The following is a 16176-nucleotide window of genomic DNA, read 5'->3' as shown; positions in this document are numbered from 1 at the left end:
TATAGCGAAATGCCGTATAAAGCGGCCGCATAGCGAGGTATGGGTGTAGTTGAAAAATCTTGAACGAGGATTGTGTCTGAAAATGATCTGATATTATAATGACGAGTTTTGGTAGAAGTAAAGGGTGTGTCACATCAAATTGCATCACGGAAAAAACGCTGTAGAAATTTAATTTTTAGGAATTATATCTTCAGCTTTCGCTTATAATCAGATAAGAGTGTATAGATCACGTTGGCCATGCTTCACTGTCAATTTTTCGTAAATTTTGAAAAATGTCGTCGAACGAAAAAGAGCGTCGTGAATTAATCCTGCGCACTCATTTCGAGAATCCGGAGTTGTCACATCGGGACATCGGTAAGATGCTGGGAATCGTCCAATCCACGGTCAGCAGAGTACTAAAACGATACTTCGAGAACCTAACCATCGACCGGAACCTAAGAACGGCAAAAATGGATGCTCCGTCAGTGAAAAAGATCACAAGCGCGTAGTTAAGCAGTTTAGACGTGATCCGAGAAGTTCGGTCCGGGATGTCGCCAATAAGCTGAATTTGTCAAGTTCATTCGTCCAGCGGACCAAGCAGTGGGAGGGCTTGCGTACATACAAGGTTCAGAAGGCTCCTAACCGCGACGAAAGGCAAAACATGGTGGGGAAGACGCGAGCCCGGAAGCTGTACACCGAAATGCTGACGAAGCCGCATTGCCTGGTAATGGACGACGAAACCTACGTCAAAGCGGACTTTCGTCAGCTGCCGGACCTGTTGTTCTTCTCCGCAGAGGACAAATTCAGCGTTCCGGAGGAGATTCGCAAGCAGAAACTATCCAAGTTTGCCAAAAAGTACATGGTGTGGCAAGCGATCTGCTCTTGCGGAAAGCGGAGCGCCCCCTTCGTGATGACCGGCACGGTAAACGGGCAGGTTTACCTTAAGGAGTGCCTACAGAAGCGCTTACTACCACTATTGAAGCAGCACGAGGGCCCGACCATCTTCTGGCCGGATCTCGCTTCGTGCCACTATTCAAAGGACGTGTTGGCGTGGTACGAAGCCAACGGGGTCACCTTCGTGCCAAAGGAAATGAACCCGCCCAACGCGCCGGAGCTTCGCCCAATAGAGAAATATTGGGCGATTATGAAGCAGGCCCTCCGGAAGAACCCAAAGTTTGTCAAAAAAAAAACTACAACCTGACGTTGTACAGAACCTTATGGACGGGGTAAAGAAGAAGGTGCGAGCATACGGGCTTCGGCTCGAAGTATGAATAAAAAGATGATGATGATGTTGGATTAAAGAGGCTTTAAACTTTTCAGTTCATTCGCCTCCAAATAAAAAGAAAGAAAATGCCAAAAGTTGTTTAATAGTTTTTATTTTACTGTCTAAAATTTTCAAAAGGATCGGTCTACTGGGCGAATTTCTACAGCGTTTTTTCCGTGATGCAATTTGATGTGACACACCCTTTACTAGAAATTTTATAGTAAAAGGTAATTTTAAATGGTAGATTAGAAAATCAATCAATGAAGAGTTCTGAAAATAACGAAAAATAAATTTTGGGAGGGACGAAGTTTGCCCGGTCAGCTTTTGATAGATAAGTATACATAGAGATGGGCGATAAACGTCATTAAGGTCTTCGATATGTGTGGAGCGGAGTAGAATACTCACAAGTATATATTTTAGGTAAAAACTTGAAAATGTTGAAAAAATAAAAAAGCTGGAAAAAACTGGCATGCCTAAAACAACTGGCAATATTCAGAGAAAGCTGGAATGTTGGCAACTCTGCATCAAAGGTACTTTTCGGAACCACTAATAATTTTGTAAAGAGTTCTTTTTTCCATCCAATTAATTCATTTCCGGGGGCATCACGCACAAGTAACGCAATCGGCTTTCTAATAGTGTCATGTGAAAGTGGTTGAAAGGTATTCTAGCTATATCGTTATGTCTGTGATAAAGGCGCAAGGTTGACGTAGGATTAGGGGGACGAAGTTAGCCGGATCAGATAGTTATGAATAAAAATCAAGATTTCCGGTTGTGGAATTTGAGGTTTTATCGGTTTTCGGTAACATCAGAATCTGTGCTTCCAACCCTATACCCTATACCCGTATAGGTAAGATTGATTATCACTGCCTTGAAAAATCCTCACAAAAACTAGTGCGTCAGTACAAAAAATATTGTGCGTAACAATGTTGGAAAATTATACTGAGCGAGGGCGAAGCTAATTAACATCACATTCGAAACAAAGGATCAACCGCAGTAAAATTGTAAACGAAGGGAACACTTCAGAAAAAATACCCAAATATTCTGCAGCCAATGCCTTACCCGATATTATTTTTTATCAGCAACATCAACCGAAAAAAAAATCGCTACCTCTTCCTCAAATCTGCGCTATTGTACTAAAACGGAGGCAGTTCATTGAATGCTTTAATTAAAAACTTTTATGCTATCGAGAGAGAGAGAGAGAGAGAGAGAGAGAGAGAGAGAGAGAGAGAACGGAAAATTGGAAACAGCACTTTGAAGGCGAAAAAAAATACACACCGAACCGGGCAAAAGTTGATTATTAATTGAAATTTTTCTATTGCAGGTTTCAGTCAGGGCACGCAATGTGATTTTTTTGCTCGCTCCTGAAGGAAGCTGGCAAACGTTGAAAGTGTATTTGAGCAGTGATTTGAATTGGTCCCGTCCTGCTGCGGGTTCCATCTGGAAGAGAGCTTCGAATGCGGTGTTCATACGAACATTTAACTTTCCGCGGGCTGCTTATCATGCGAAAGGGGGTTTGAAAATACAATGTCAGCTGAATTCACGCCACGAGCTCACCTCAGGGTCTCAGTTCTGCGGAATGCCACAGCTGAACTGTTGAACGGTTGAATCTATCTCGGGAGACATTGGATATACATACACTTGTGTGCGCAAAAGAAGTTTTTAATTTTCAACCCTTGCCGCCGCAGAAATTCTGCTAACCAAATATGTACAATGTACAGCCAGTAGCGCTCATAAAGTACAATTATAATTTTATGTTTGAAATGGAGAGAAAAAAAAGAGTCTCCCGAAGCGTGAGTAGATTTTTATGTTTTCATGGTTTTAATTACAGACGCAGACGAGACGATGTGGAACGGATTTTTTTGCGGGTTTCTAATGAATTGTGTGAGGGTACATTGTGTAGCAATTAGAGTGAACGATTCGTGATAAAAAATAAACTCTCAGAACTGGAAATGTTATTCTGTTTCAGGGGATATTTTGCAATTTGCAAAACGAGGGAAACCAAGCGAGTGTTTCCTGAAAATTAGGCACCCAAATACAAAAACATGTACAACATTAATCGAGTAACAATTGCGAGCTACTTACTCTCGACGCCAGCATTTCCGTTGCTGTGATTTGACTCCACCGCCGCAAGACCGGGAGCATGCAGTCCAGTTACTCCAGGGACCAAATACATTCCTTACAGTGATATTTCCCAGCTGCTGCTGGTGTTGATAGTGCTCCTTGCTGTTGTTCCTGTGATCGGATGGAACGTCAGCAGATGTGCTGGTCGGGACGATTGTAGAAGATGTACTGCTTTCATCGTTTGTGGTTTCATTATTAATTGTAGCCGGATGCTTCTCTAGCTTCCTTCCGCTTGTGCTGCCGTCATTTTGAGTATCATGACTGTTTCCACCTGATTTATAACTACTGCTCTCATTCGCACCCACTGCCGCCAGCTGGTCATTATTTATGCGTTTCTGCTCGTCAGTTTTACCATGCTCATTTATTTGGGCCACATCCTCAATTTGTTGGGCTGTTGTAGTATTTTGCTTATCCTGTCGCTGTTGTTGTATCACCGAGGCTCCAGGAGCAGCCGCCTTGAATGTCTCTGGCACATTTGCGTGATGCTCCAATAATTTGGACTGTAGTGGAAGCAAATCATCCTGCAACTGTTTGTTGCTGCCGCTGCTGCTTCTGGATGAATTGTTGTTCTCTGTTGCTATTTCGTAACGGTACCGATCGGCCTCATTATTTTCACCGGCTTCCGGTTTCACAGCGTTCACGCTAGAACCAGTGTCCTGGAGGCTGCCACCATTGCTATTATTGGTGTCGCCGGGTTCGTTGTTTCGATTGTTGTGATTGAAATGTGGCACAAAGGAAATGTCGTTCTCCGACAGGGGCTCATGTTCATTCTTAAATTTAATCAACTTTCGCAGGTAGGTTGTCCGCTGGGAAGCACTGGAATTGGTGTTTGCACGGCTAGCGGCACGCCTCTCCAGCCACTCTTTGTGAATCTGCGGATGAAGGAAATAATGGAATGAATGAATTTCTTGTTCTATGTAGACTTGCCAGAATAAAATGTTTTTGTAAACAGTTTCCGTCGAGAAATTTAGCACCCGATGGTGATTGTGACAGAATATTATTCAATTCTCTTTTCGCTCATAGGAATAACTATTTTATTCCGCACTAGCTGATCCGGTAAACTTCATCCCGCCCAAAATTTGTTTTTTTGTTATCAATACCTTCAAACATTCACGTTTTCTTACTAAGCGCAAGTTCATGAGTCCAATAGCAAATCTGTTCATTGATTGAATCGACCCCATTGATTTTACCTTTTACTATAAAATTCGTAGTAGGGAGAGGGAGGCAAGTTGGCGAAGGAGGCAAGATGACGAATCGGTAATTTGACCCGTTGTAATGAAGGTAGCGCCACCTACTTTTTACTGAAGATGCATCATAACAAGGCCAAACTTTGTACTCGGTAACTCTGCCGAAAACGTTATCACAAAAAAAGTGAAAAATAAAAATGAGAAAAATCGTGATTTTGTTATTTTTTCCGTTTTTTCAAATTTCATTATCCACTTTATGAGAAAAGTTAAAATTTCAAAATAATTTTATACATGATAAAGGTACTCTATTGTACATAATCTGTTTGTTTCCGACGAGTTTCAATCATGAAATTCTTTCAGCTAAATTTTTTTTATTGAAAAAGTCGCTTGAGGGCAAGTTGGCGAACTGCAACATTATGTTAATTATTGGTTTGTATTGCAGATGGTTAGAACTTATAGGCGAAAAAGAGACCAATATTGGTCGGACACCAGTTTGGAGAATGTTATGAAAGCTATAGAAGAAGTTTTGTCTGTTCTGGGTGCTTCAAAGCAGTTCGGTGTGCCAGAACCAGCTCTGAGACGCTATCGACGAAAATATCCAGACATGGAGGTTAGATTTTCAATTCAGCATTTGCGTTTCCATGTTTTTTATGCAAGAAATTTCTTTCAATCTGTATCAATTTCAGGATACGTCGTCCAATAAAGGCCGCTTTAAAGCCACATTCAGGTCCAGCTTCGAAGAATTGACTATTCGTTTGCGGTTAAAAATGGCATAGAGCACCCTTTCAAAGGAACATGCGCTGGACGGACATGGGTTGAAATGTTTATGAAGGCTCATAAGCTATCTTTGAGAAAGCCAGAAAATACCTCAGCGGCTCGATTAATGGCGTTAATAAATAAAGAAAATTGTGACTTATTTTTTCGAATTTTGGGAGATATACGAGCTCAGTATCGTTTTCCTGCGTGTGACATTTACAGTGTTGATGAAAATGGCATTTCCACTGTTCCAACCAAGGATAAATAAATAATTGTTATTACATTTTGTTGATTTTTAGGTGACCAACCCATATTCGTCAACTTGCCTCCAGGCATTCGCCATCTTGCCTCCACGTGGAGGCAAGATGGCGAATTCGACGCTTTTTACGCAAAGCTCTTGGGTGGACAAGTTTTTTAGTTTTTTTTGTCCATTCAATAGATAATATGGTAGAAAACACTTCAGGAATCAGCATCAACATAAAGTCTGCTTCATTTAATATTGGAACAAATTCTTTTGCTCATTGTGGCGCTCCTAGTGGACGGATTTGGAAACTTTTTTCACCCACGTATCGGGAAATTCATTACCTTTCACCATGTATTTATGTCATAACACCAAACGATAGCATTTTGTAAACAACCGCCATGGAAGCCGAACGGAGAGATAAAATTGTGCAAGTTTTCTTGAAAATCCATTGTTGTCGGCATCTAAGCTAGCTAAACAGCTTAAAATGCCCAGAAATACCGTATGGCGTGTTATCAAGCAGTACAAGGAAACATTGACGACGGCTCGGAAGCCGCATTCGAAGCGTCGGAGTGGAACTGTCGACCGGAAACTGCGTGGGAAAGTCATCAAGGCCGTCAAGAGGAATCCCAATCTTTCAGACCGCGATTTGGCCAATAAGTTCCAGGCCGCTCACAGTACGGTGCGACGAATTCGTCTCCGGGAAGGAATAAGGTCATTCCGAGCCAGCAAACAGCCAAATCGGACGCTGAAGCAGAACAATGTGGCCAGAATCCGTGCTCGAAAGCTGTACGACCAAGTGCTGACCAAGTTCGACGGATGTATTCTGATGGACGATGAGACCTACGTGAAGGCGGACTTTGGGCAAATCCCAGGTCAAAAATTTTATTTGGCGACGGCTCGAGGGGATGTACCTGCAAAATTTAAGCTCGTGTTTGCGGATAAATTCGCCCGCAAGTACATGATTTGGCAGGGGATATGCAGTTGTGGACAGAAAACCAAAGTCTTTCTCACTGACAAGACAATGACATCAGAAGTCTACAAAAAAGAGTGCCTACAGAAACGGATTCTGCCGTTTATTCGTGCCCACGACCGTCCAGTAATGTTTTGGCCGGACCTCGCAAGCTGCCATTACAGCAAAACGGTTATGGAATGGTACGCAACGAACGGGGTCAGCGTAATACCGATAGACCTCAACCCCCCAAACTGCCCCCAGTTCCGGCCGATAGAGAAATACTGGGCAATCACGAAGCGGAGGCTTAAGGCAAAGGGAAAACTTGTTAGGAACATGACTCAAATGAAGAACTGGTGGAATCAAATCGCCAAAACGGTGGACGAAAAGGGTGTGCGCCGCCTAATGTGCCGTATTACGGGAAAAGTACGAGAATTTCTTCGAAACAGCAATGAATAATTTTTTTTATGAAAGAGTAAAGAAAATGCTACATTTGTATGAAAAACAAATTATGAATTCGTTAATAAATGACTGAACTACACGCAATTGTTTGTGTTCCAATATTAAATGAAGCAGACTTTAGAAAAAAAAATTATTCCAAGATCCAGGGCTCGCCAAAGCTTAACGTCGCCAACTTGCCTCCCTCTCCCCTACTTCTACCAAAACTCATCATCAATCACAGTCCTATGTAAAGATCCCGTCCGTGTCCCTAGGCTCAGACCCATCAACTTTTTTATTCGGGTGGTTTTTCGTATTTTTTTTTTAAATTTATAACTTTTGAACCTCTCAACCGATTCAGACGAACGACATATCAAATTGAAGCCAATGAGCTAATCTTCTTCAAAACAATATTTTACTTGCGATGAAATTGGATTTGTCTCTCGCCATTATTGATTGTATGTGTTTTTATAGTTTTCTTGGTCTCGGAATCAAGGGCGCTATATTTATTGTATTTTATCTTTGTTTTTTTTTACGTAAAATATCCGAAAATCAGAGAGGTGTTTTTTTCGTTTTTTGAAGTTAACCGACGGTCTGAAAAATCAATTTTCCCCTTTTTTCCTTTTTATTTATTTTTCTTTTATTTTTCTTTATTTTCCCTTTTTTCCTTTTTATTTATTTTAAAAATCAATAACTTTTATACCAGTGAACCGATTCAGATGATCGACATATCGACATTGAAGAAAATGAGTTAGTCTTTTTGAAAATTGAATTTTGTTTTCATGATCACTGATCGTATTTGTTTTCTTTTGATTCACATGATTTCGGAACAAGAGCTTTTTGAAAGCTGAGGGTTTTTACATAAAATATCCAAAAATCAGAGAGGTGTTTTTTTTTATTTTGGGTTATGATTTTTCGAAGTTACCTTGATTTCAGTTCCAGTGATTAGCGTCCCACATTGTCATGCCAGGGGATCGGGTTCGATTCCCGTTCTGGCCGGGAGACTTTTCGTCAAAGAAATTTCTTCCGACTTGCACTGTTGTCACGCGTATTCTAGAACTTGCCACTCCATAATACATTCAAGGCGTGTTTTCGGCATAGAAATCTCAACTAAGTAGTACTAATAAAAATGGCGCAAGTAATAATTATGTTGAGAAGGCAAAAGTTCCACTGGGAACGTTAATGCCATCCAAGAAGAAGAAGCAGTTCAAAAGTTATGAATTTTTGAAAAAAGTCATTTTTGCGTGAAAAAAATATGTTTTAAACCAAAAACCAAAAAAATACCTTTCTGGTTGATGGATATATTATGTAGAAAAAACTATGGATGGGTTACACCTATTATATAACCGCAAGGTTGACGTAGGACTACCGTTGGCTTAGTAATCAATTGTATTGCTTTCATTAGCAATAATCCCACCTCGGATGTTCCTCATTGAGTACGATATCGCCGCTGCGCAGAGCTATCTTTTGTGTGTATTAATTAAATTATTGATTAAAGTAGTGGACGAATGAAACTATTTACGAATTCAATTGAAACAAATCCCAATTTAAGTCAATTCATGCATTTAGGTAGTAGTTATCGCAGCAAATAGTTATCAACATTCTGCCTAATCATCAAACGGTATGCCTAGAAGATCAGTGAGCTGACGACATGAAGAGATATCTTCCATTGCAGTCTTGTATAGATGAGCCAAAGCGTTGCATTTGTACCCGCTTTTGTAGACCATGATAGCAAAACGAATTCCGGAGAGTATAAATGTTTGGGGTATAAAAGTATTGCCGACTTGAATGTATCCGCAATGCCGATTTTCTCGTCTTCTTGGTTTCAGAATTAGCATTAGGAATACACACTCCAGTTTGCAAAAATGCAAGCGAGTGCAAAAGTACCCGCAGCTTGCATCTAATTTGCAATGCCGATTTCCTCAGGCTCCATGGTTTGAAGTCTGTGTTAGGGAAACATTCCGATTCGCAGAAACGCAATCGAGTAAAAAAGTACCCGCTACTTGCATCTAATTTGTTATGGCGATTTCCCCTGGCTCCACTGTTTTGAAGTCTGTGTTAGGGAAACATCCATTCCAGCGATCGTACCTCAATCGTTGCGCAATCATAACTGAGTGGATTTCCGAGCGACACTCGCTTATGTACCGATTGGTGTGATTTCAATAGCCTGTTTTGAAAGTAATTTTAGGGCTATTGAAACAAGTTTTTGGATAAAAAGTAACAAGCATATAACGCGTAGACATTTTATCTTTCGAATGAAGTGTTTATCATACCATTTCGTTCATTTGTTTAGAAGGTATTAACGCTCAAAGTCTCGTTCTCAGCCTTTCGTCTTCGAATCTTTGAACGTACACCCCAGTATAGAAATGAAAGACGTAGTCCTACGTCAAAAAGATCTGTTTTCAAGAATGATATACTAAAAAAAAAACGTGCCCTTGGTCCCAAGACCATAAAAATCATGAAAAACAAATACAATCAATAACGACGGAAAACAGCTCCAATTTTATCGCAAGTGTAATGTTTTTCTAAGAAGATTAGCCCATTGGCTTAAATTTAATCGTTCGAAAATACGGGTCTAATATTTTACAATAAGGAACAGAATAAATACTTCTCACGAAAATCTGGCTGCATCCGGTAAGTTTCTTCGGTTTTACAACACATAGCGTAACTTTATGATTATTCCAGTGAATCAAATTTCCAGACATTCGTTGGAAAGCTACTTCCATTGCGCGTTTTTCAGTATATGTTAAAAAGTTGAAGCGTAAACAACATAGTGTTTTACCACCTCGAATATGTCGAATTTCGTACCAACGAGAGTGTTTTTGCGGGAAGTGTAACTTCATTACTTCAATATGAAGAAAAAAGCTGCGGAAAGTCATCGCATTCTGGTGAAAGTTTCTGGTGACCATGCTTCAACTGAGCAAACGTGTCAGACGTGGTTTGCACGGTTTAAAAGTGGTAAAAGTTTGAAGATGAAGAATTGGAGGCTTTAGTCGATCAAGATCCATCACAAACGCAACAAGAACTTGCAGATACACTCGCAGTGGTTAAGCAAACCATGTTCAATCGTTTCAAAGCAATGGAAATGATCCGAAAGATAAGACATTATCTTTATTATGCCATATGAATTGAAGCCACGAGAGGTCTAACGCCGTTTTTTCACGTGCGGGGTCGGGCGAATCGTTACTGGCGATAAAAAGTGGGTCCATAAAGACAACCCAAAACGTCGGGCAACGTATGAATACCCCGGCCATGCATCAACATCGACGGCTGCGCGGAATATTCATGGCCAGAAGGTTATGCAGTCTATTTGATGGGACCAGCTGAGTGTGGTGTACTATGAACTGATAAAACTGAATGAAACCATCACGGGGGACCTCTATCGATGACAATTGATGCGTTTGAGCCGTACACTGAAAGAAAAACAGCCACAATACGAGCAAAAACACGATAAAGTTATTTTGGAGCACGACAATGCTCGGACGCATGTCGCGAAACCGGTCAAAACATACTTGGAAACGCTGAAATTGCAGGTCTTATCCCACCCGCCGTATTCTCTTGACATTGCTTCGTCCGATTACTACCTTTGTCGATCGATGCAACATGGCCTGGTTGATCAGCACTTTTCCAATTTCGATTCGTGGTTAGCCGATAAACCGTCCGATTATTTCCGCAAAGAGAACCGTGAATTGCGAGAAAGATGGGAAAAAGTTGTGACTAGCGATGGGCAATACTTTGAATATTAAATATCATTTTTGCAGAATAAAGCATTAATTCTTGAAAAACAACCGATACCGATAGCCCTATCCTATGCTATCCTATCCTAAACCTATTAGTATTCTCATCACACAACCATTTGGTTGAACGCACAACAGAACATGTTTGCTTCAATGAACTATTTTCGACGAAAACTAAAGAATAGATTCGTTTAATAGTCAACAAACATACTTATTGTTCGATAAGTCATCCACATTGTATTCAATGTCACAGCTCGTTCGCGAGGTCGTGAAGATGAACTTGAACAACTTTGAACCCAGTTTAAAATTTGTGAATTGAATTTTGAAACAGTCCTGGAACATACAATTCCCCAGCACCCAGACAACAGTTGATCCCAGTCTTATGGACTTTGTATTGTAATTCTAGTATTATCAATCAATTTAAGAGCGTTGCACGCATAGAAGATGACAATTGCCCTGATTGTTCGCAAACTATTTCCAAAATACTTCGCGCGTGAGCTCTTAATTCGATGATGGATGACCAATATCATCGCGTTCCGCATTCCCGCCGCACATTTGTTTCTATCCGAAAATGCGTTTCGCGTTTCATTAGACGTTTTCGAACGGAAGACAATTGGATTCATTCAACGGAAACGCTGAGGGAAGGTCAAGAGAATAAGTTTGTGTTTACAAACGGGCGGAGAAAAAAAATTCTGGAAACTAGATTCCAGATATCCGTCGTTCAGCCATTCGTACAGTTTTATAGAACTTTCAAGGTATAGGAAGTTTTTATTTTCGACTAGAGTGTGAGCGAATCGTTTTAGGAATTGAAAGTGCAATATATGAAACTTCTAACACCGACAAGGAAAGCAATGAATTTCCCTCGCTCATGGCATCAAAATATTTATTGGCAAACGAGATGTTTCGACTGAAGTATAGATCAATTGAGTATTGATTTCAGTTTATTCATCGAGTTTTTTTTCTATAGATTCGCTGGATGATTACTGTATCGATTGTAAAAATGCGAGATTTCTCCAGTGACTTCGCATGCCTCTATCGTTACACTCGTGATTGCTCTCTGCAATCTTCTCCTTTTCATCTTATTTGGCCCCCGGGAGGATCAAAAGAATGCCATCTTTAACTACTTTAACTTTAACTACGACAGGAGGTAAAATCGAAGTTCGGATTCTCAATTGATCAGAGGAGATGCGTTCACACTCAAAGGATTGAAATCATTTTATCCAAAAACCAGGAAATAGCCGAATAATTTTCACCTGGAAAAAATAAAATAATATATTTTTTTATCCCATTGTTTATTTATTTAGGGTCATTAGCATTTCAACTGTAGCTGAGTTCTAGTCGTGTACATGTTGCATGTCTATGGTTTCTATAAATTGTAAATTCGAATCAGAGTTTGTTTGTCATTTGTCCCCGTGTGTAAGAATAAATCCTCGTTAGAATCGAAGTGTTAGTAAACATGATGAAATACATCGCCCCACTAGCAAGCCCAATCATAAGTGAAAGCTTCTACAAATCCAATTATAATCGAGAGATCCATAAACCATAATTTTTCGGACGAAGATCGACTGTTGCATGTCTGTTGTTGTATCGAGACCTACCCCATAATAAATCGCATGAATTTATGTCAAGCACTCTGAGCCATCTGAGCCCATCACCTCTTTTTCATTTCTTCTCCCAGAAGAAGGTCGTTCAGATCAACGACCCATCAGCATCGCTCATCGGGACCCGATGACCCAGAACGGGCTAAAATACAATGCAAAATGATTATCGATTTGTTTACTTTTGATGGCCGTGCCGTGGAATCCGTTTTTCCTTCGCATGCCGTTATCTTCGTGCGGCGAGGTTTGCCGGCAGAACATGACGACGTGGGAGCGAAATTCCCCCAAGATGACTGAGCGAGTTGCCTCTTCGGACTTGATTTATGACAATTGGTCCGAACGGATGCTGCATTCACTTCCCGTGCCGGGCGTTTGTGGATGGACATATCATTTTCGTTGTGATAGCGGAAAAAACACGAAGAGCGAAATTTTGTGCTCTTGTTACTTGTGAAAAAATCGTTCTGCTGGGTGCTTTGTACGGATTGGATCGTACATAACGATTTTGGAAGGATGAAATGCCTACAGAACTCGCAGAACATTGGAAGCGAATTTCAGTTTCGGTCCCATCTGGTTTTCAATATGCCGGTAAATGTTCTGAGTATATCATGATGGTTAAATTGAATGTGCTCGCATTGTGATAAACAGTGTAACCAGTATGAGAAGCTTCCAAAGCAGTTTGATCCTTGTATGTTCCTTCTTCTTCAATTGAACATAATGAAATCTGTTTTTCTGGTAAAAAATCATTCGATCTTTTTTATTTTCAGGAAATATGCATTGTTATTAGTATTCTATTTATGAGACTAATTTTTAAGTACATCTTGTGCAAAGCGATCCATATCATACCCCACGGATACGATTGTAGAACTGTAGAAATACTCATGAACCATATTGGTATAAACGGTTGATCTGCTGAGTGACAAAATAAAAAGAATCCATACGACGGATTTCGCACCAACTCGACCAGATGTTGGCATGACCCTCTCAGAACTTAATGAAACTTTTAGGGCGTGAAGACCTTACCTAATTAAGCAATTTGGCATACTTAGTTTTCCGAAAATTTATCTAGACTAACATACGGAAGGGCCAGATATTTTTGACCATTTTTTATAGTTTTTTTTTTGCTCGAAAATGGTAAGTCCTACAAAAAATTGATCTATGGAAGAGTTTTAGGAAAATAATTGAATTTAAAAAAATACTGAAAAAATATTTTTTGAAAACCTACACTGAAAAAAAATCGTTTTTTAAAACTAAAAGTCGATTTTCCCAAAATAGTCATCTCGGTGGTAGATGAAATGGTAGATAAATGGTCGATAAATATGTGAGCTACAACTACAACATTGCAACTTGTATTTTTTAAGACAAAAAAGTTTTATTAACAAAAACTTTTTCAATATTTTATTGAAGTTATATTTATGTCTTTTTTCAGTGCAGAAATCCAACTCAAAATAAAAATAAATATAATAATAAAAATGCTCAATGAGTATTGTAGAGGTCTTTATTCAAATCAAATGTAATAAAACTTATGATACTTTTTGACATCAAATCCATTTTTAATTCATCTGATCTTATACCATGTACATGTTAACTTATATTTCAAGAGATACAATCATCACATCTTTGCTATTTTTTTCTTTTGACGTCTTTTCACTGAAAAGACGACTAAGAGAGTATCAGCATCGGAAAACGGTTCCGCTTGAGGCATCGGAGCAGCCGCCACACACCAATACACGCACGGAATTCTTTTCATTCGGTTGCTATCCAGCATCAAGAAGACTCCGGAAAGATTTAATCGTTGTTGAAAAATAATCTGCTAGTTCCCCTGGGAATTGAAAAATACATTCATGCGAAAGAGTTTATTTCAATGTTTTCTATCCATATAACACTGCAACCAAGTACATTTGGTTTTGTGATTTTTCAATCAATCGCAATCAACAGGAAAGCTTCTGAATATTATTTTTCCCCATCAGTAGAGAATTTTCGTATCCAATATTGGATGCATAACATGAAAAACGGAAAATGTTTCACATCGCGAACATCATGTAATTTTCGAGCGATTATTTGCTTTCTACTCATATAATGCTGCGACCAAATACATTTCGTTTGGGATTTTTTAATCAAGTGCGATCAACATAAGACCACGTCTTGCGGCAATTTATTAGAGGTGCAATGAATCCTAAGGAATTCCCGCTCTACGCGCACTGGCAAACGATGTTTACTCAACAATTTCTCAAACGAGAAATGGGTGTTGTGAGAGTAGATTAGCGAACGCTAAAACGACAAACGGGAGAAAGAGATGTTTGGAGGTTGAAAGGAAATTGGCAGAAAACATCTTCATTTTATCTTTCGAATAATGTGATTATCATACCACTTCGTTTTGACAGAAACAGATTATTAATGCTCAAATGAGGAATCGAGTCCTTCGAGGAAATACCCAGCGCAAATTAGAGTTGACTATCGATTGCGGCATTCGTACACAAATAATTTTATAATGCATCTTTCATCAAAGTGATTTCTTCGATATGGTGAAAAATCCACTTTCATATCTTTCCTATTCGTCATTATCAAATCCATAGTCAATGGCGCCCATCGGCATCGAATTATCATCGACACCAACATTTTCGCTAAATGCTTCTTTCAGTTCGGTCTGCAAAAACTTTTCTGAACTCTAATCCATGAATTTGGTGTCCCTGAAAAGGGCCGTTGATTGTATGCCAAGGTACAAAGATAATAATGACGAAAGCATAAGCGCGGCTGTTTAGGCACGCTCTCCTCGGATACGATGGACCAGCTGGATGTCCTTGAGCATGATGTGACGCGTTTTGCGTGGCCTAGCACACAAATTGGTATCTTCGAACAGGCCGACTAAATATGCCTCGCTTGCCTCCTGCAGAGCCACAACGGCGTAAAACTTTGGAAGCGTAAGTCGGTTTTGAAGTCCTGGACAATTCCACGAACAAACGCTGTAAAGGTAGCTTGCGGATCAGCAATTCGGTCGACTTCTAATAGCGGCGAATTTCACGTAAAGAGGTGGTTCCCGGTCGGTATCGATGTGGCTTCTTCACACTTCCTGCGGCTGATGCGCTTTTCCGAGCTGCTTTACCACCGGTATATTTACGAGCTGTCTGCTTGGTCCCGATGAAACGAGTCCTCACGGTGAGAGAGTAGAGATAGATATAAACGAAAGCAAAGCAAGCGTCATATTATAAACCATAACAGTATGAAATGTAAATCCCACCCCTTTTATTATGTTCGTAGCTTAGCCTGAGAGAGAAATGAATAACATCGAAGTAAGTACAGTGGAACCCCGAATATCCGCGGAATAGTCGGGCTAGCTCACCGCGGATCACGAAAATCGCGGATAACACAACAAATGACTATAAATGAGGTGCAAACACAAAAAAACAGATATTTCAGTATGAAAACAATGTTTTATCAATACAGGAATAATTGAACTATCCATATGTAAGGTCGTGTACACCAGTAGTCAAATAATGTGAAAGTCATGACCAAAACAGAAATACAAAAACCTACCACTCATTGTCACATTTAGGGTAGGTTCATAGAATTACTATGGAACTCGCTTTCGCGGATAAATGGGGATAATGGGGGTTCTACTGTAAATGTATTTGAATCCGGACGCTTTTTGATCCGGACACTTTCAATTACATTCAATATCATACCGCAGCCATAACATTTTGTGTATGTAGAATTAATACGATTGATAGTTACTAATCAATCGCATCAATCGCATGAAAGTTACTAATCAATCGCATTAATTCAACATGCACAAAATGTTATGTGATAGTGGATATTTCATCATTCCGAAGAAATCACTTTGATGAAAGCTGCATTATAAAATTATTTGTGTACGAATGCCGCAACCGTTTGTCGTTTCTAATTGTT

General features: G+C 39.8%; 1 protein-coding gene across 1 annotated transcript in view; it reads right to left on the bottom strand.

Annotated features, from left to right (window-relative positions):
• Nucleotides 1-16176, bottom strand: part of LOC129780076 (A disintegrin and metalloproteinase with thrombospondin motifs 7) — a 457286-nt gene that overhangs the window by 315313 nt on the left and 125797 nt on the right. Inside the window, exon 4 of the mRNA XM_055787990.1 lies at nt 3326-4236. Coding sequence (XP_055643965.1) covers nt 3326-4236 — 911 coding nt within the window. The remainder of the gene's footprint in view (nt 1-3325; nt 4237-16176) is intronic.

The sequence above is a fragment of the Toxorhynchites rutilus genome, chromosome 3 (assembly GCF_029784135.1).
Source record: "Toxorhynchites rutilus septentrionalis strain SRP chromosome 3, ASM2978413v1, whole genome shotgun sequence".
Taxonomy (NCBI): Eukaryota; Metazoa; Arthropoda; class Insecta; order Diptera; family Culicidae; genus Toxorhynchites; species Toxorhynchites rutilus.
This window is presented reverse-complemented; position numbering and strand designations above follow the sequence as displayed.